The sequence below is a fragment of the Pongo pygmaeus genome, chromosome 7 (genome assembly GCF_028885625.2).
Source record: "Pongo pygmaeus isolate AG05252 chromosome 7, NHGRI_mPonPyg2-v2.0_pri, whole genome shotgun sequence".
Lineage (NCBI taxonomy): Eukaryota > Metazoa > Chordata > Mammalia > Primates > Hominidae > Pongo > Pongo pygmaeus.
This window is the reverse complement of record NC_072380.2, coordinates 106,277,775-106,298,064: the sequence shown is the minus strand read 5'-3', so window position 1 is coordinate 106,298,064 and position 20,290 is coordinate 106,277,775. Positions and strand designations below refer to the sequence as shown.

General features: G+C 43.1%; 1 protein-coding gene across 4 annotated transcripts; it reads right to left on the bottom strand.

The window, feature by feature from the left end:
- Nucleotides 1-10,637: 10,637 nt before the first annotated feature.
- Nucleotides 10,638-19,895, bottom strand: PDP1 (pyruvate dehydrogenase phosphatase catalytic subunit 1). 4 transcript variants are annotated; one of them, XM_054498962.2, is made up of 3 exons: nucleotides 19,664-19,895; nucleotides 18,805-18,839; nucleotides 10,638-14,729 (listed from the first exon to the last, which is right to left on the bottom strand). In XM_054498962.2, the coding sequence occupies exons 2-3, from the start codon at nucleotides 18,833-18,835 to the stop codon at nucleotides 13,072-13,074; spliced, it is 1,689 nt and encodes a 562-aa protein (XP_054354937.1). In that variant the 5' UTR covers nucleotides 18,836-18,839; nucleotides 19,664-19,895; the 3' UTR covers nucleotides 10,638-13,071. The 4 variants fall into 4 exon arrangements, with proteins under 4 accessions (XP_054354937.1, XP_054354936.1, XP_054354938.1 ...); XM_054498961.2 differs by lacking the exon at nucleotides 19,664-19,895 and adding an exon at nucleotides 19,525-19,643; XM_054498963.1 differs by lacking the exon at nucleotides 18,805-18,839 and having other exon boundaries at nucleotides 19,664-19,802.
- Nucleotides 19,896-20,290: the final 395 nt, after the last annotated feature.

Below are 20,290 nucleotides of genomic sequence, written 5' to 3'. Positions count from 1 at the left end.
TGTCAACAAGGATAAGATGTTTTGCTTAATAAACAGAAAATAAAAACTACATTCAACCAGATAAGGACATAACCAAGCATACTGTTCCACTATCAGTCCTCACTAGAGGACTCTGGTCATAAAAAGAGCAGGCCTTCAGCAGCTTCAAATGGCCATCTTAACTGACACTGTCTTGCTGTCACTCATAAGAACTCAGAATCTGCCACTGAAGCCTCTGCCACATGAAAGATTCTTCCTTGAAAGTCCTATCAACCACCCAACCCAAACCAGGAGATTCTTTGCAACTTCCTAGCGCTCCTGGAGTGGTTTGTTAACCAGACCTATTCTTTTCCAGTCCTAGTTCTCCTACTTCTTTTCTCTTGATTTTAAAAAATACTTTGTGGAATGTTTAATCTATTCATTTATATATTGATTAAGTGTACGATTATGTACGGTCTGCAGTGTTGACTGACTTGTGAAGTGGCTTGAGCCTGTGTGCCCACAGCTCTGATTCATGAGTGAACAGGAAATACTAAGGAGACTCACCTCTTTGGGAACTCCATGCCGCTTGTGGCTTTTGTGATTGAAATAGCATCAATAAAAGTCTTACACTGTGGGAAGACACAAATGTGCGTGAACCTGGTTGTTTCTGACCTTGCACCACTCACGAAACTCAGGCACTGGGCTAAGTGCCAAGAAATGGAGAGAGAGAGAGGAAAAAAAAAAAAATCTAGTGCCTGACCACAGGTGCTTCTGATCTGTGGCTATTATCTACTGACTACAGAAAGCCGAATTAGTAGCTTCAATTCCATTACCTGTTACCAGATATTTCCAGGACAGGAAGTCGTAGAAAGCTTATTAAATGAGTAATTAAAACTAGATTTAAAAAGATTAAGACTTTTTTTCTTTCATGGAAAACTTTCTTTCAGTGGAGGCCTTTGAAACTGGATAGATGCCCATATTTCTGGGATGCAATTCATCCTACGTAAGTTGTTACTTTTAGGTTGTGTCTTCCTAACACTGATTTTAATTTGCCTTTCAAAGAAAGTAAAAGAAAAACTAATGACTCAAACAACTGTCATACATATAATGTGATGAAACAAGTTAAATCGGGGTTGGTGATGATAGGTAACCTAGTAGCTGGGGAAATGAAGAAGGAAAAATGAGGAAGCTTGGAGTCCATTCTGATGCAGTGGAAACTACAGTGTGCTTTAGTTTCCCAAATTACCAGGGAGACGGAACAGATCCCTGTAACCAGGCAACAGATGACGCACTCACATCCCACCCAACCCCCACTCCCGCCTACCCCACCCCATTTATAGGCACAGAACCCTGCCTACCCCACCCCATTTATAGGCACAGAACCCATAATGGGAAACATCAAAGAGGACATAAGGAGCCTTGAATGTTAAGGAGCCTGGGGAATAAAGGGAAAGGTTGACTCGCACCCACTGACTGGCTTGTGGGAACCTGTGAGGTATTGCCTGCATCCGGCCAGAAAGAACTGGAAGACACCAGTAGAAAGAGAGCTAATTTGCAGCACTCAAGTTCAAATCATCACACTTCAGGTATAAAAATGACACATGAGAAAATGTGCCCAACACCTTTGGTTGTCACAATGAGATACCACTTTATACCCACCAGAGTGGCTGAAATAAACAACACGAATACCACCCAACGTGAATGAGGATGTGGAGCAATGGTAAACTCTCATATATTACTGGTGGTGTTGTAAAATGGCTCATACATTTGGGAGAATTGCAGTTTCTTTAAAGTTCCACATACAACTACCCTATGACCCAGTAATTCCACTTGTAGGTATTTAGCCAGGAGAAATGAAAACATATGCCCACAAAATGACTTATGCAAGAATATTATAGCAGCCTTATTCATAATAGCCAACAACTGGACAACCCAAATGTTATCCAGAGGTGAGTGGATAAACAAAGTTAGTATAGCCAAACAATGGAATATAACTCAACAACAAAAGGAACAAATTATTAAGATACACATGTATAAATCTCAAAAACATGATGCTGACATAAGATTCCATTTATACGAAATCTAATTTCTATGGTGGTAAAAATCAGCATGTGTTTGCAGTTGCAGGGAAATGCAGTGACTGGAAAGGGGCACAAGGGAACTTTCTGGGACCATGAAAATGTCCTGGATACTCTGGGCACACTGCCTGTTGAGAGAGCCCTGCTCTACAAGGAGCAGTACATAAAAAAGAAAACAAGAAATTGTCTTATATATTATTTTGATGGTGGTTATATAGGTGTATGACATTGTTGGAACTTATCAGTCCTCTAAGATCTGGGCTTTTTATTGCATGTTAATCTTACCTCAATTTAAAAAATTATAATGACATATGACCTTATTTTACAGTCACAGGCCAGTGAGGCCTGATACATTTACATTATATATCATTTATTTACTAACCATACTATTAATTCCTGTAACAAAACTTTAGCCTAAAATGATTTTGAACAGTGTTAAACAGATGTGTTTTCAAATATCGAATTTTAATGTGTAAATATACCTGCTGAGAATCTCAAGGATTAGTAATAGCAAATTAGCAGAAATTACCCAAAGTGAAAGTGATTTGCGGGGGGTCATGGGTTGGCCTGTCAGCTGCTCCTCCCCCAGTGGAATTCCCTTTCATTGACAATCTAGAAAACTGGAGATGTTTTTTTAAAAAACATAAATAAGACCACAGGGCCAGGTGCGGTGGTTCACACCTGTAATCTAGCACTTTGAGGGTACGGGACGATCACTTGAGGTCAGGAGATCAAGACCAGCCTGGTCAACATGACGAAACTCTATCTCTACTAAAAATATAAAAATTAGCCAGGCATGGCGGTGCACACTGTTATCCCAGCTACTCAGGAGGCTGAGGCATGAGAATCACTTGAACCTGGGAGATGGAGGTTGCAGTGAGCCAAGACTACACCACTACACTCCAGCCTGGGTGACAGGACTGTCTCAAAAAAAATAAATATAATAAAAATAAATAAAGACCATATTATACAATTTGACTTGTTCTACTAAATATGTCTCAGAGGTCTTTTCATGAGAGTATATATAGATCTACCTCCATTTCTTTGAACCCAAGTGACCTTTAAATATGTGACTTATTTGGTCATTGCACATCTTGTTTACCAGGTAATCCAAGTTGGAGACACAGTCAAATAATCAGTGTCTGTGTGACCAAACTGTAAAATTCTCAAAAGTGTAACAAATTAACTCAAATCTTAGCATCTAAAACAACAAAGTTATTTCTCACACAGTTTCTGAGGGTTTAGAACCTGAGAGCAGCTTTTCTAGCTCAAGGTCATTCATGAGGTCACAGTCATGCTGTTGACTAAGGGTGCAGCCACGAAGACGTCACTGGGACTGCAAAATCTGCTTCCAAGTTCACTCATGTGATTGTTGGAAGAAGGATTCAGTCCCTTTCTCCATGGGCCTCTCTAGAAGGCTGCGCACAGCATGGCTCTTCCTAGAGTCAGTTATCCAAGAGCAAAGCAGTGTCCAAGACAGAAGCTGCAGTGTCTTTTTATAATCTAATATCAGGAGAGCCATCCCATTGCATCTGCTATACTCTAGCCCAACCCTAGGAGTGTACTGACTACACAGGATGTAAATACCAGGAGGCAGGGGTCACTGAGAGCCATCCTGAAGGCTGGTTACCACGTATCCCTAGTACCTAAAACAATGAAGCAACCCAATACACACTTGCTAGATTGGACTGAACCAGCCTGTGGCTGGTAATTCAATCCAGCTATCATGGTCCAAGACTGATGGATGGCTGGTAGGTTACTCAAGTTCAGTGGCTTTTAAGTTGCACAATACCTGAGTAGTGTTCAGTAAGTGTACTATCGTAGCCAAGGAACTGAGGGGAACAAAAATATGACTATGTTTGAATTAAACACCAGGTTACTAAATTTGACTGCAGACCCACGAATGACTAATGACAATATGCAAATCACACAGATGTTCTCTTGTTTAACCATTAACACTTCCTCACTTAAATCAGTCTAGGCTCCTACCTGTGAGTGGCTAGAAGCCAGATCTCAGCCTGGCACGGGTCCAGCTGACCTTCCTCTGTCCTTCTTCCTCCCACGCCTGCCCCCACCAACTCTTGCATCCCATGCTTGTCTTGGTTGGCCTCTGCCTTCTCAAGCAGTTCTGTCTCTAAAGTTTTGCTGGCTGCAAAAGTGCTCCAGAGTGACTGTGTATTTGCTTAGGGCTCTTCTGTGCTGTTCCTACCTTTCCACCTCATCACCCACCACAGCTCCCCACCAGTGCATGTTCTACCCATATGAAAGGCACTCAGAGCTCTTCAAACACGAGTTCTGCCTTCTTCCAAGAAAGTCATCCCTCAATTCTTCTCTTTTTTTTTAATTGTTGTTTGTTTGTTTGCTTTTTTGAGACACAGTCTTGCTCTGTCACCCAGGCTGGAGTGCAATGGCACAATCTCGGCTCACTGCAACCTCTGCCTCCTGGGTTTAAGCAATTCTCCTGCCTCAGCCTCCCAAGTAACTGGGATTACAGGCATGTGCCACCACACCCGGCTAATTTTTGTATTCTCAGTAGAGAGGGGTTTTCACCATGTTGGCCAGGCTGGTCTGAAACTCCTGACCTCAGCTGATCCACCCACCTCGGCCTCTCAAAGTGCTGGGATTACAGGCGTGAGCCACCAAGCCTGGCCCCTGGATTCTTTTCTGCCTGGCAAACCCCTTTTCCCCTTTAAAATCTCTGCTCAAGCACTGTCCCTTCTAATGAAACTTCCCTGACTCTCTAGGGCCTGCCTTGTCACTATGGCACACCAGGACAGAGTCACTCTTTTTTCTGGATTATTGTTGAAATTTTGTATTTGTCTCAGTTTCTGAATCATCCTTAATTACCAAGGGTAATTATTATTTTATGCAATGGTAATTTTCACTTCAAACTGTGAGCTCCTTGAAAGCAGACCCTACCTTTTAACCACCTTTCACCCCTAACACCTATCCTCAGTGCCTGGACAATTGAAACAAGGCACTAAGAAACATATACCTGTGTATGCAATGCACTGCTAAGTGAGAAACAACTGGTTCTAACCTATAAAACCATAATTCTGTTTTTTCTGCACCCAGCTCACTCCTTCCATCTGTGGGGGGCTCCATTCCTTGTGTGCTATGTTAACTGCTGGGCTATGTCAATCTTGGTTTCTGCTTCTCAAGGAATCACTTGCTTATTGGCCACTTAGGCCTCAGGCTTTCTCGATTCCAAAGGAATCATTCTGGTTACATGGAGAGGCCAGGCAGCATGCTGTGTTGATTAAACATGCCGGCTTTGAAATACACAGACGTGAATTTGGTGTGTGATGCTGGACGTGTTACCTAGCCTCTTTGTGCTGGCTAAAATAGAGGATATAATCACTCATGTGATTGTTGGAAGAAGGATTCAGTCCCTTTCTCCATGGGCCTCTCTAGAAGGCTGCGCACAGCATGGCTCTTCCTAGAGTCAGTTATCCAAGAGCAAAGCAGTGTCCAAGACAGAAGCTGCAGTGTCTTCCTTGTGTGCTATGTTAACTGCTGGGCTATGTCAATCTTGGTTTCTGCTTCTCAAGGAATCACTTGCTTATTGGCCACTTAGGCCTCAGGCTTTCTCGATTCCAAAGGAATCATTCTGGTTACATGGAGAGGCCAGGCAGCATGCTGTGTTGATTAAACATGCCGGCTTTGAAATACACAGACGTGAATTTGTTTGGTGTGTGATGCTGGACGTGTTACCTAGCCTCTTTGTGCTGGCTAAAATAGAGGATATAATACTTCAGCTTGCTTTGAAGCTTATGTTGGTCAGGTCTCAGCAGGCAACTGACTTCACCCTAGATGTTTCAAATGAATGGATTTCTTACAGAGATTTGAACAAGAGTAAAGGAACAAACAAAGGATGGTGGGGCAACACGAGACTAGCAACAGTAGAAGTCATTACCCTCCCTAAGGCTGAAAGGACAAAGGAAGAAAATAATGTTACCTGGGCCCACTGAGGCTTGGAATCATGGAAGACGAGCAGTACAGTGTGAGGGTTACAGCTAAGGCTGGAGATGCAGCCCACAGCATGGAGGGAATAAGGAAGAAATATCCCGGCCTCTCTCTCATCCCACCCTCTGATCATCTGCTGGTGTTACCTGTTGGTTGAACCGAAATGGCAATCAGGAGGCAAATGAGCCCTGGGAGCTACAGCCTGTAGGGTCTGGCTTCCTGGTCCGCAGAGCAGGGCAGGGACAGCCAGAGAAGGGACTGAAGGGCCAGACACTAGCTGGCACAAGGATAAAATGAGAACATGTACACAGTGTACTTTTCACAGAACCAGGCACATAGTAGGTACACAAGAAACAATCGCTGTGGTTACTGTTAGTATTAGTATGGCTGCAACATCAGTGTGTTTTCTGGTTATGCCCGGAGCCACAGGGCTCTGACATCATGGTCAACAAGGCCCTGCTTTAATAACCCTCATTCTCTCTGGCCTGCTCAGTCTCACAGCTCTGTCTCTACTGACACCAGGGCCTTAATGATCCCATCTCTGTTTTCATCAGGCTAAATTAGGCTATTTAACTTATCTACAGGTTTGGAGCAAAGAAAAATAATTTCTAAGCAAAGTTCTTTGGAGAAAACTATCCTTCTGGGTACCACAGATCCCCTTCCATATGGTCAGTTTCAAAGACTTTCCTTTTTGCTTATCTAATGGACCAGGACTAAATGGCCATGCTAATGTCAATTGCTGCTGCCCTACCATAAAATATGTGCACATAAGAGTTTAAAAATGATTTTTTTTTTTTTTTGAGACAGAGTCTTGCTCTGTCACCCAGGCTGGAGTGCAGTGGCGTGATCTCAGCTCACTGCAAGCTCCGCCTCCTGGGGTCATGCCATTCTCCTGCCTCAGCCTCCCCAGCAGCTGGAACTACAGGCACACGCCGCCACGCCTGGCTAATTTTTTTGTATTTTTAGTAGAGACAGGGTTTCACTGTGTTAGCCAGGATGGCCTCAATCTCCTGACCTTGTGATCTGCCCACCTCGGCCTCCCAAAGTGCTGGGATTAAAGGCGTGAGCCACCGTGCCCGGCCTTTTTTTTTTTTTTTTGAGATGGAGCCTTGCTCTGTCACCAGGCTGGAGTGCAGTGGCACAATCTTGGCTCACTGCAGCCTCCGCCTCCCAGGTTCAAGTGAGTCTCCTGTCTCAGCCTCCCAAGTAGCTGGGATTACAGGTATGCGCCACCATGCCCAACTAATTTTTTTGTATTTTTAGTAGAGATGGGGTTTCGCCACGTTAGCCAGGGGGCTCTTGAACTCCTGACCTCAGGTGATTCACCCACCTCAGCCTCCCAAAGTGCTGAGATTACAGACATGAGCCACCGTGCCCGGCCAAAAATGATTTTTAAAGTCCTTTACCTTGCTACTGTTTAGCTCACTGCTGTCTTTCCGGTGCTTTGCTCTCATCCTTGTCACTGGTCCAAAGTATTAGGATCTGGTGCTCCCTGACTCCATTACTGCCTCTGTAATCACTACAGCAATTGCCAATACCATTCTTTCCCTTCCCTCACTTTTCTTGTTTTTCCCAGCTTAGGTCTCTTGTCACATTTCCCATTCTTCTCAGTGTTCACGCTGGAAGGCTGGTCTCTGAGGCAACACTGCCAGCAAACAAAACAGTTTCTGGCCTTCAAAAAGACAATCTGGTTCATCGCCACAGATTAGATAAAATCTTTAGTTGACTCTTCTTGACTGCTTGTTGTTAATGCCCAGGGTTTAAAGTTTCTGAAAGGCTGAATGTGATCACTAACCTCACACTTTAGTATTTGTGCACTTTGAGCATCTGTTACAAGCAGAAAGTCAGTGAACTGGGTATGTTTTAGAAAAGCAGAGAACTAGCTGGGCACAGTGGCTCACGTCTGTAATCCCAGCACTTTGGGAGACCGAGGCAGGCAGATCATCTGAAGTCGGAAGTTCGAGACCAGCCTGACCAACATGGAGAAACCCTGTCTCTACTAAAAATACAAAATTAGCTGGGTGTAGTGGCGCATGCTTGTAATCCCAGCTACTCGGAAGGCTGAGGCAGGAGAATCGCTTGAACCCAGGAGGCGGTTATAGTGAGCCTAGATTGCACCATTGCACTCCCGCCTAGGCAAGAAGAGTGAAGCTCTGTCTCAAAAAGAAAAAAAAAAAAAAGAAAAGAAAGAAAAGCAGGGAACTCATGAGTTTGGGCAGGATCCTGGATGGAAAACTGTCTCCTCCACCCGCCTTTGGGTAAGGGTAGTAAGATAAACCAAGATGAAATATCCAGTCCTTTTGGATCTGGGTAACTGATACTCACAAATAGCAGCTACAGTTCCTGGTGGACCCTCAAAGGAATGCTTCTCTCATTCTGTGCATAGGGAGCTTCTGGGAGTCAAGGGTTGGATGGGGACCATTTATGAACCTAAATATTGGCTAAATAACTGAGCCTAAATTGTGTGGACCTTAATATACATGCATTGGATAACCTTTTTTTTTTTTGAGATGGAGTGTTGCTCTGTCGCCCAGGCTGGAGTTTGTTTTGAAGACTTGTAATTTGAGAGCTATTTAGAAAACAATGCTATGCATTATGATTCAATCCAGGGTTATAAACTGCATTGTCGTAAGAACTGGACAGATAGGATTTAATAGGATTAAGCTTGGCTTTTAAAGTACATTCTGAAAGGAAAAAAGGAAATGATTTTCATACTGTAATAAGCCAATTCTGATGCCATTAAAACGTCTTCATTTATTCAGCTTGTTTAGGTAGTAAAGGCACCACTGCATCAATTTTAACAGAACGTAGCTTTTGAAGGTCTGAAAAACTCTACAATGAATAGCTATTGCTCTAGTATTTATGAAAAAAGTCAGAATTAAATATGTCAACCTACAGAGAGGATAACAGTTACCTAGATCCTCTTGCTATACCCAAAGACAAATGAACAACCCACATTCAGGTATGTGTTTGACTAGTGAACATGGAAGCTCATTCTAAGCAATGTTAACTTTGTTTAATGAAAGCAGAAATACTCAAGTCAGTCACCCCATCCCCAACAGTCAGCACTTCATCCTCTTCCTTCCTCATCCCTAGTCATAGCTATGGTCAATGCAGTGATAAACCCAAACCATCAAAAACCAAGCTATATGAGCTTAGGAGGTTGAGGTTGCAATAAGCTGTGATCACACAACTACACGTCAGTCTAGGTGACAGAGTGAGACTCTGTCTCTTAAAAAAAAAACAAAAAACCCACCGAGGTATAATTTGCCATTTTCTCAATTTGTCATTAACACAATCATCTACCAAGCTTAATGAACTCAACAAAATTCTCAGTGGGAGAGGAACAGAGAGGCCAATAGCAAAGGGCCACGCCTTAATCCCACCGAACTTTTCACCATGAAAAATTCCCACCATTTATTTTAAGGGCATTAAGGGTCCTATCATCAAAGCTTTAACATAAAACTTACCTGTAATCATTATTTGCAAAGTTAAAGCTACACCTTAACCAAACAGCATTTCTGAGAATTATTAACCTAAAAATTATCTTTAAAGGGGGGCAGGGGGAGACTGACAACATCCATCAATAGAGAATGGATAAATTGTGATACATTCAAACACTGGAATGCTACTCAATAATAAGGAACAGACTGTGAATACAATCAACAACATAAGTGAATCTCCAAAAATTGAGCAAAAGTAAAACATAAAAAGCACATATGTGAGCCAGGTGCAGTGGCTTATGCCTGTGATCCCAGTACTTTGGGAGGCTGATGTGGGCAGATCACTTGAGGTCAGGAGTTTGAGACCAGTCTGGCTAACATGGTGAAATCCCGTCTCCACCAAAAATACAAAAGTTAGCCAGGTGTGGTGGCACATGCTTGTAGTCCCAGCTACTCAGGAGGCTGAGGCAGGAGGATTGCTCGAACCCAGGAGGCAGAGGCTGCAGTGAGCCAAGATCATGCACTCCAGCCAGGGCAACAGAGCAAGACCATCTGGAAAAAAAAAAAAGTACATGTATGATTTATACAAATTTCTAGAAGCAAAATTATAGTGAGAGAAGTGGAACGATAGTTATGAGGGGAGGGATTAACTGGAAAGGGGCATAGGGAATTTTCTGAAGGAAAAGTTTTATATATTTATTGGGGTGTTACCAAATGTTACATCGCAAATTTTAAATCTATGCATTTTGTTTAAATTATACCTCAATTTTGGCCGGGCGTGGTGGCTCACGCCTGTAATCCAAACACTTTGGGAGGCCGAGGTGGGTAGATCACAAGGTCAGGAGTTCAAGACCAGCCTGGCCAACATGGTGAAACCCCATCTCTACTAAAAATACAAAAATTAGCCAGGCGTGGTGGCCCGCACCTGTAGTCCCAGCTACTTGGGAGGCTGAGGCAGAAGAACTGCTTGAACCTAGGAGGCAGAGGCTGCAGTAAGATGAGATCACACCACTGCACTCCAGCCTGGGTGACAGAGCGAGACTCCATCTCGAAAAAAAAAAAAAAAAATTTTACCTCAATTTTTACAAATTTGAAGTACTATGTATCTACTGGGTCCTAAAGTTAAGTATCATCTACCACGCATAGGAAGCATCTAATCAATCTTGTTATTAAAAACCAACACAGGACATTCAGAAAGCAGATATGAAGCTTTAATTCACCATGGGCATTTCTCCAACCATTCTGTACATTAAACTTTCATGTCTTCACACATATACATCTTTTATAAGACAGTTTTCTTACCAATATGGTACTCTGTACCATACCAACATTCCATTTAACTAGTTAAGGGTGTATTATATAACATGAACCACTGATTAAATATAAATACAGAAGCTGAATACATAGGTTAGAAAGTTTAAATTTTAAAAAAATTTAAGAAAGGCCAAATACCATGAAAGTTTACATGTATTCTTTAATGCTAGAGACCGTATAACTGTGACAACCAATTACAATAAAATCACAATTGCTTTTAGATGACAGTACTTTCAGATTTCTAATACCCAATTACTTTCATTTCCACAATGTCAACTCCATGCTGCATTTTCATTTCTATAGAGTAGACCAGCTTCCAGACTGCAGACCAAGTTTCTTGTGTAATAATACTACTATCTTGATCATGACCACAGGAAACCAATTTTATATTCCCTGTACTATAGAGATGAGACATTATTTGGTGTATAATATGACACTCTTCAGTGGTGGTGTTCAAGAACATTCAAATAGTAGCTGAAAATAGGGTTTGCTAGAGCAGTCCACATATTTCATTAAAAGAAAAAGGTCCAGTCAAAACATTTAGAAATAAATATACAGTACAACCTTTCCCTCTCCCAAATACTGCCCGGGAAAGAAGTTCCAAGCTGACTTAAAAAAAAAAAAAAAACACACAAATAAAAACAAAAACACCTCAAAAAATAAACATTATATGATATTCTGAGCAGCAATCTTCCTGAGTCTATTTTCAATTGAAACAAATTCTGCAGCCAATAGTACACTGATTCAGTATCCACAGTCCAGAAGGAGTTCTTGAACATCTAGTTCATATCTCCCAAAAATGTGAAAAGACTCCTAAACACCCAAGTTATTACACAATGGGAAGCTGATATTGGCTTGTATTAAAATCCAGGTGAATATCAAACATAATCACAGCCATTTTTTTAACAGTGATGCTAGAATAAGTGATGAAAATATGTGCACAGCTGTATACAGATCACTATTAAACACAGGAACAAAATGCCATTTGATGCATATCAAATAAGCTCCCAAAAAGCCAATTTGAATATATTTATTTCATTTACATTGATACAGTATTAGAAGGGACTGAATATAATTATGGAGACTGCTGCAAACATTTGATGCCACTAAGTGTTCTATTAAGCATCAGGCATGCACAGTAGTTACCTTTTAAAGTTTCTCATGTATATATCTTAACACATATATCTTAAGCTAAAATATGTTTAAAGCATTTAGTCATTTTAAACCCAAATATTTTAATTGACCTATGTCTAAATGGAGAAAAACAGAAACTTCCTCCTGTCTCAACACCCGATGGCAATATTAAACCTTACTCCCCAAATTGATATTTAAGCTTATTTTATTTATGTCATCTTTAAAATTCCAAAAATAATGAAAAGTCTTATCACTACTAAATAAGAAGTACAATTCCCCGGCAGCAGTCTACCCACCACACACTTACGGCATGCCAAGCCTTTGGGGATTACATAAGAGTGATGTGCTGGTGGCTACAGATGACAATAATTGAAGAGATCAGTCTCTTCTTTTTATTCTGGATCTCCTTATTTTAAACTAAAGCTTTTCATTAATACAAATAAAAAAATCTTTTTTTCTTTATTTAACTTCAATAGAAGAATAGATAAAACTAAAAACCCTTATTGTCTCCAAGTGTGTGGCAAAATAGAAAATGTTTCAATTACATTAGGAAATCGGGTGGATAACAGAGTATAGTTATTCCACTTAAGAAGCATTCCAGTCAAATAATCACAAAAACAAATTCAGATTGCTTGGATCTTGGTCATTTATGGCTTGAAGAACTGGATTTGAAAACCACTTCAGGCTAAAATAAATGTATATGAATAATGCATAGACTGTGTACCTAGAAAATCATGCAATAAATATATGTTCTCATGTACACTGGAATCTCAGTGAAGAAAGGGGTCTGCAGGTGTGAACAGTACTGTTTCTTCACTTTAACCAAGAGACTACACACAGCAAGATACTTGCTTTTGGCCTATTCAAGATCTTATTTGCCAGGTCATCCTAATTTTCTCAGGTTGGTAAAAGAAGCCAATGCTTCAAGACACCTGTGATAAAGAAGTGACTTGCTTCAAGTGTAGGTGCCATGAAATCTGAGCTAGGCAGAACCAGACTCTCCTGATCCTGCCACCCTGCTGCAAAGTCAATTTGGAGTACCTGACTAGCTAGAGTATCAAAAGGGTAAATGCTTAGAATGACCAACTGGAAATGTGTATTATAGTAGTATCTTTTTAAAAAATCTGCCCTTTAAATGTATATCATTTGAGAATTGCCAGTGAAAGAGCCACTCACTATTCTTGGTTTTGATACGCCCCTACGACATGAGAATTGAACTGAACTACAATGATTGTAATGTCATCTCTGTACATTCGAGCAAGCTCTTCAGGAAGACTAAGCATTTTAGAGAGGCGCTCATGATCAACAGTCCCAAACTCGTTGTTGCCCACAGCGTGGCGAATGAGATGGGTTGCTGCGTTCTGATCCTCAAATACCGAGGACATTTTGGTTCTCCTTTCTGTTAAAAGGCCGTGCATCTGTCCCAGAGTCACCTTGTAGCCACCAACAGCTATTGGCTGTTGGTGATGCATGCCAGTTAGGTACTCACCCACAATCCTAACCACATCCTGCCTATGCATAGTCTCCCACAACCCATCAGTAGCCAACACCAGAAACTTATCCTGTGGCCTTAATCGGTGGTAAGTTACCTCTGGCTCAGCAGTGAGATAAGGAGGTGTGTGATAATTAGGAGGAATAAACTTGGTATATTCATTGTCATTCAACTGGTCTGGGCCAGATTCTATCACTCTCTTTTGAAGGTCAATGCTCCATTTGAACTTTACATCACCAAATGCCCTAAATGGCATCAGCAAGCCAAGCAGCCGATCCTGTTTCACGACACTCTTGGCCTCACTCTTTGGATGTTCCAATTTCAGCCGTTCTAGTTCTCTTTCATTTTGAGCATTGTGGTCATTAGACAGCGTGAGCGCTGACCATGAGCCGTCCTCTTCCTGCACACCCAGCATGGCTCTGCTGTCGCCAGTATTGGCCACATGAAGGTCAACACCATCCACATGGGCCACACAAGCAGTGGCTCCGGAAAATGCCACTCGAAGCACCAGGTAGTTGAGAAAGGAATTAGGATCACCAACTTGTGCCTCCAAGGAGATGTCATTATCAAGCCTCTTGAAGGCATTAATTAGAGCCTCCTTAACATCAATGTCAGTTGACTCACCAGTGTTGAGGTCTATAAGCTCTTGCCAGTAAGTCCTCAAGCTGTTAAAGTACAATTTGGATGCCTCCTTACTAAAGTAATCATTGGGGTGCTTGTGCCACTGGAGAATGGGTAGCAGTGCCCGGCCACTCTCCACTGCATTTTCAATCTCTAGCAAAGTTTCATGGGGTAACAAAGAGACAGCAATATAATAAAAGAGTCTTTCACTGACTGCCTGGGAACAAGCACAACCTGCATGGCCATCAAAAACCCCCAAAAGCATCCCTCTGGTCTGCAAGCAGGTTGCTGCACTTCTCCGGTCCTCAATGGGTGCATTTGCAGGCAGCTGATTGCTGTCAAATCCAAGGATAGAACTGACATTTTTGCCATCAAATTCTGGCACTTTGAAACTGTATTCATTAGCTTTAAGGATGCTATTGACTTGTGGAGGTGTGAGGTAAAATTTCTGTGGTGTGGAAGCATATCTCCTTCCTTGGGTGTAGTGCCACCAGTTCTCCTTTGGCCTGCAAAAGGTAGCATATGCTGGATGAGGTGTGTATCTCAGTCGACTCTGAGGAATGTACGATGAGGAACAACAGAGATGTTTGTGGTGGCAGTAACATGCAGTGCCATAGATCCTGCTCAGTTCACAGTTACGGATGAGAGGAAAAAACAGTTGAGTTGGTGCTGGCATGGCATCAGAGAACAGTGGCAGGCTGGAACTTCTGACTGGGATTCCTAGACAGCAAATTAGACAGATGCACACAAAGAAAAGAGTTACATTTCAGGATACTTAATCTAGCTTTGCCTTTATAACAAATATTAAGCAAGTCAATCTACATGTTAAGCCTTTGCTAGAAGGTACTACATTTTATACACACATCATGTACTATTTCTACAGGGTATATTCTGGCAGGCACAACTCCCAGTCATTCGTGGAACCATGACTGAACTCCTGGCTCCTATACTCAAACTTCAATTTTCTCTTTTCTTTGTCGTCCTTTGTGCAGTACAAACTGCAGAATGCACAACAGATTTGGCTGGGGAAAGCTGAGGAGATGAAGGTTATATAACATTATGCAGTAGCCGTCTACCTGACCAATCATCCTTCTCCCTCCCTATTCTTAAAAAATGCCTTGAAATCTCCCATTTTACACAGGGACTTCTTCCATTTATGAAGACCCTTTACATAGACCTGTGGTCGATTTTTGGCACGATTACACATGGCTATGACCAAAAGTGTTAAGATGCAGCCAAACATATGTGTATTTATGAATTACTTGTACATCATATACATATATGACTACAGTAATATGCATTGTAACATATACAGAAAAATTTCTACATAATTAAATAAAAAAAGAAATTCCAGTATTTCTCTCCTGTACCCCAGTAGATGGTCTTGCAAAACTTGCTTCTCTAGACCACTGTGGCAATTTGCCAGGCTAACGGGCATAGGTCTGCCACCAACTCCCAAATAATCTTGGAAAAGTCAGCTCACATCTTTGAGTCTCACTCTTCTAACCTGTAAAGGAACACCAACAGAGCAGATGCTATCTAAGGCTCTTCTAGGATTCATGCCTTTATGCTTATGGAAGTGAGGCTTTTAAATAAAATTCAGGTTTCATTTATTCACTGTTGAATTCTACCGTGCTCTTCGTGATTTAAAAAAAAAAAAAAAGTTTTAAGTATTGTAGTAGCTCTAAAGCTTTGTTAGTAACATAAATGGTTTCAGTCCTAGAACTTAATTTACCTACTAACAATGTTCCCTGCTTAGCAGCTATAAGGAAAACCCATAGAAGTATTTTCATCTACTATGGATCCAAAGTAGAATTAACCCCTAGAAAAATGTTTTCTTGGATATGGTAATCACTCTGATTTGATCATTACACAATGTCTACCAATATATACATGCACTGAAACATCACATTGTACCCCATAAATATATAATATTATGTGTCAATTGTAAATTAAAAATAAATTTAGAAAGACCAAAAATGTTTTCTCTCACATTAAAAAAAAAAAAGGTATTTACTTGCTCCAGGGAAGCAGTACAGTCAAATAATAGTCTAAGGTTTGGATTGAAAAGGTACAGCAATATAATTACAAACTTAAAAAAAATCCTATCACTCACTATATTCGCTGAAAATAATTTCTGGGCATTCATTTGGGAAATTTAATGAATATATCATTAATCTAGATAATTTAGGCAAGAAAAAAATCCCTCTTCTTCCTCAATAACATATATTTTCCCTGAATTCTTGAGATACTGCTTCAAAATAGTCATTTGTACTATAAAGAAACACTTTGGAAATACTTTAAATAAACAAATGCAATAAACAAAAAGGAACACGGAAAATAAAACCATCTGAGTTAATAGCAACTATTCCTTCCCACGGCTAAACAAATATCATGGCAAGTGTTAGCTATATATTATTTTCATGTACCTTTTTTGAAGAGTAATTTGAGAAAAAGTAATAAATCGGGGTAGAGGGAAGCAAAGAAAACTAAACACTGAATAATCACTGATTCTTGTTGGTTTCTGTAATAAGCACTGCATAAGCCAGCCACACAGATTCTCTTCTGCAAGTAGTAGTAGAAAGTACCATCATTTTAACTGCACTATCTAAGAAGGGATTTGTTTACGAAAATGAAGACAAGATCAGGCAATAGAAAGTAATGGCTAAAATTTTGGAAATAAGAATCCGTAACTAAAAAAGCATTCTGAAATGCACTAATGAAAAACAGAAATTTCAGAAAAACGGGAATCCATCAGGAGTAACCATTTAAATAAAAGCAATTCAAACTGAATACCTGAAAGTCATCCAGAAGTTAAGTGTACATGACTGAGCCAGAAGATGTGCTCAAATGTTGGGCCACATGACAGTGGCTTCCATACTTAAACCATATCTCTTTTTAGGTTTGCATGCAGAAAGCATATCAACTCATTTTGTGCTTTGTATAAAGGTTTTCTATCATTAAAATTGTAAACTAATGTAATCTTAATGAATTTTTCTTCATAATTTTATGACTGCATTTGCTCTTTCTTTAAAAATTAAGAATCTTACAGAAAAAAACAATGAAAATGTGCCCGTATGGAACGTAAATTGACTCAAAATACTATTTGTGTGTGGGGGAGGGAGGGTTGATAGACGCATAACAGGGTTTGATTGTTTAATTAAGGAATAACAAGTCCAGGAAACCTGCACTTTCCTTAAATTCCTTTGCTTCGACATTTTTTTTGCGGGGCGGGGGGGGGGGGGGGGAGCGGCGGGGGGAGGAGTTTTGCTCTTGTTGCCCAGGCTGAAGTGCAATGGTGTGATCTCAGCTCATGGCAACCTCCGCCTCCCAGGTTCAAGCGATTCTCCTGCCCGGCTATTTTTGTATTTTTAGTAGAGATAGGGTTTCACCATGTTGGTCAGGTTGGTCTCGAACTCCTGACCTCAGGCCATCCATCCGCCTCAGCCTCCCAAAGTGCTGGGATTACAGGCATGAGCCACTGCACCCGGCTTGGTTTGACATCTTTTCTACTTTTGTAATTGACGGCAAAATGAATGAAATCTAGTGACAAAAAGCAAATGATTGACACAGCAGGTGCTTTTAACAATACATACGTTCAAACATCAAACAAATTCTCCACTACATTTTTCCTTCAAGGCAAAAGTTCTTGAGATTAAAAACAAAAAAATGAGAGAGTGAATTTTATTGACTCTATCTTTCAGTTATGCAGAGGCTTAGCACATGGACTGAGATTATATCCTAATGCCCCAACTTCCAACATGCCTTCAAAAGACAAAATTCCCAGGGAAGTTGGAATTTATGAAAACTGTGCTGTAATTAATAAGCGTTCTATCCGCATCGGTACAAGTGATACATTCTCTCCATCAGATCAGATACCCTTGGGAGTCAAAGTACTTTCAAATGCTTTCATAAATAAGTAAGCAATGAAAAACTCTTAATATCCTTCAGATTATCCACTGATTCAACAACAAGAAAACCCTCTACATCATAACTTTTGCTGACAAGCTTGTTAAATTAGTGTAGAAGGCTCTTGATCAGGCAATAAGAACACCATCCAGGTACAACTGTTGGTAAAACAGAGCAGTGTCAAATTTGCAAGTTATTCTTGATCACAATTTTCACGGAAAAGTTCCTATTCCATGATCTAGACTCAGCCACGTTGTATGCAGCATCTTCATCCCAGGCAGATTTGGCTGATTTTGCCAATGACTAATAAAGAAAGATGCACTGCAACCAGAAACAGGAAAGAGACCCATCCATTCTTACTGATGTGCTTAGCAGAGCCTGTGCCAAGACATTTTTTCCACTCCATCAATAGACCCACGGACCAAAGTAATTAGCAAATGTTATTAAGGCACCGATTCCAGAGCCCTTTAGTTTTGCAAAGCTTCTGATGTAAATGATAAAGAAAACCTATGCTAATCATTTAACGTGTCGGAACCCCAGTTTATGTAATCCGATTGCATTAAACACTCTACATAAAGACCATCCGTGATTTTTCAACATTTTTCTGGAAATGCCTAGCCATTTCACAGCTCCTGCTATCTTTCTACATAAATGAAGAAAGATACGAAGCACCACATGCCAGTACTTGTTTGATTAGTTTCCTTTGTCGCTACCTGAAAAATTGCACTCACAAAGGCATCAAAGCTATCCCAATCCAAGACGCCTTTGTCCCTTTTTCCAATCTATCTCATCCCTTAATACCACACTGATCCATCTAAAACCATACACAAAAATCTGTCACCATCCTTCCTGGGTACCCAACGCAGGTAGTTAAGTAAATACCTACCAATTCGTCTGGGCCCGGGACACACACACATTCTCCTGTCATCACAACACGGAGCCGACAACATCCACAACCCGCGCGGGCAGCAGCAGCGACAGCAGCACCGGCCCATTGAAAGCAAGGCAGAGATGCTCATTAGAGGAGGCGGCGGCGGGGAGGCGGGAGCGGAGGAGGGGCGAGGTCTCGCTCCAGCCCGGTGAATGGGCTGGGAGGTGGGGGGAAGAGCATGGAGGAGGGATAAAGGGGTGGAGAGAACAAGGAAGCCAACCAAACCAACCCACCCCGCCGGGGAGGCAGAGCCACAGCCCAAGGCAGCGGTGGCCAGGAGCGAGCAGGGGCGCGCCCGGAGGGCCAACCCCTCCATCCAGCCGGGGCGCTAAGCCCATGGACTGCAGCCCCGCCCGCTGCCCGCCCCGCCCTGCCCGTCCCGGCCCCACGGGTGCCCGTTTCAGTCCAGACGAACAGGGGCCGGCCGGCGTCAGGCTGCCAGCGGGGCCAGCCCGGACCCGGGGTGCGTCAGGGAGACCCTCAGGCAGTGCCGCAGCCCTACAGCCTCCCTGGAGCTCACTCTGCCGCCGGCCACGCGGCGCCCTTTGCGCTGACAGCCGGAGCGCAGGGGCCGGAAGACACTAGGGCTGCACCGCGGCCCCGCCCCCGCCCCCAGCCCCCGACGGCCCCCAGCGCCGCCGCGACCTCCCCACAGCCCCGCCGCCCGGCGCGCACCTGGCGCTCCAGGGCTCGTCCTGCCCTCCGCACGCCCGCGGCCGCCGATCCGCGAGCACGCCTGGCGCCCCCTCACAACTTTGGATGGGTGGAGGATCCTGGACGGGGCGACTCGTGGCAAGGAGTAGGGAATACGAACCGGGCACGGCAGGAGACCAAACGATTCTTCCCGACGAGGAGGGGGCGACAACGACGCCACCGCTTGGCGCTCTTCCCACGCAGCACTGTGCAGCTGCCGGAGCGCGAGCCCTCACCCCCGGCCGGCCCACTCTGCTTCCCTACCCTGCGGGGCCGCCACCCTGCCCCGCCCGCACGTTCGGGCCGGAGTGCTTCCCGCCTCCCGATTGGCTGCGCAGTGACGAGTGGGAGGGGAGGCGGAGAGGGCTGCGGCCGGGGGTGGGGCGGGGGCGGAAGAGGAGCGCGGTCCCCGCCAGCTTTGTGACGTCACGGGGGTCAGACAATCCCTTCCATTCGGCGCGAGCCGCCCATTGGTTCCCCGGGCCCGCCTCACGTGACCCCTCCCTCTAACGAGTGGAAGGTGTGGCTGCGCGGCGCTAGGGGGCGGTGGTCGGTGGAGCTGGGCGGCGTTGGCGGAGCAGGCTGCGGGGTCGGGAGAGGGGAGGCGCCTGGGCCGGCTCCAATGTCTTCGCGTGCGTGGGGCCCGAGGAACGGGCTGCTCCCCTGCCGTGCAGGCTTCCTCGAATCCCTGGCACCTCTGCCGGGATGCGGTGGTGTGGGTGGCCGGCCCAGCGGCCAAGCCTCCCCT

What these genes read in the sequence shown, in the direction of transcription:
- PDP1 (XM_054498962.2), bottom strand. Translation starts at nt 18,835, where the DNA reads ATGTGTGTGTGTCCCGGGCCCAGACGAATTG. An exon ending in TCCCGGGCCCAGACGAATTG is followed by an intron (nt 14,730 to 18,804) that starts GTAGGTATTTAC and finishes TTTGCTGTCTAG; the next exon opens with GAATCCCAGTCAGAAGTTCC.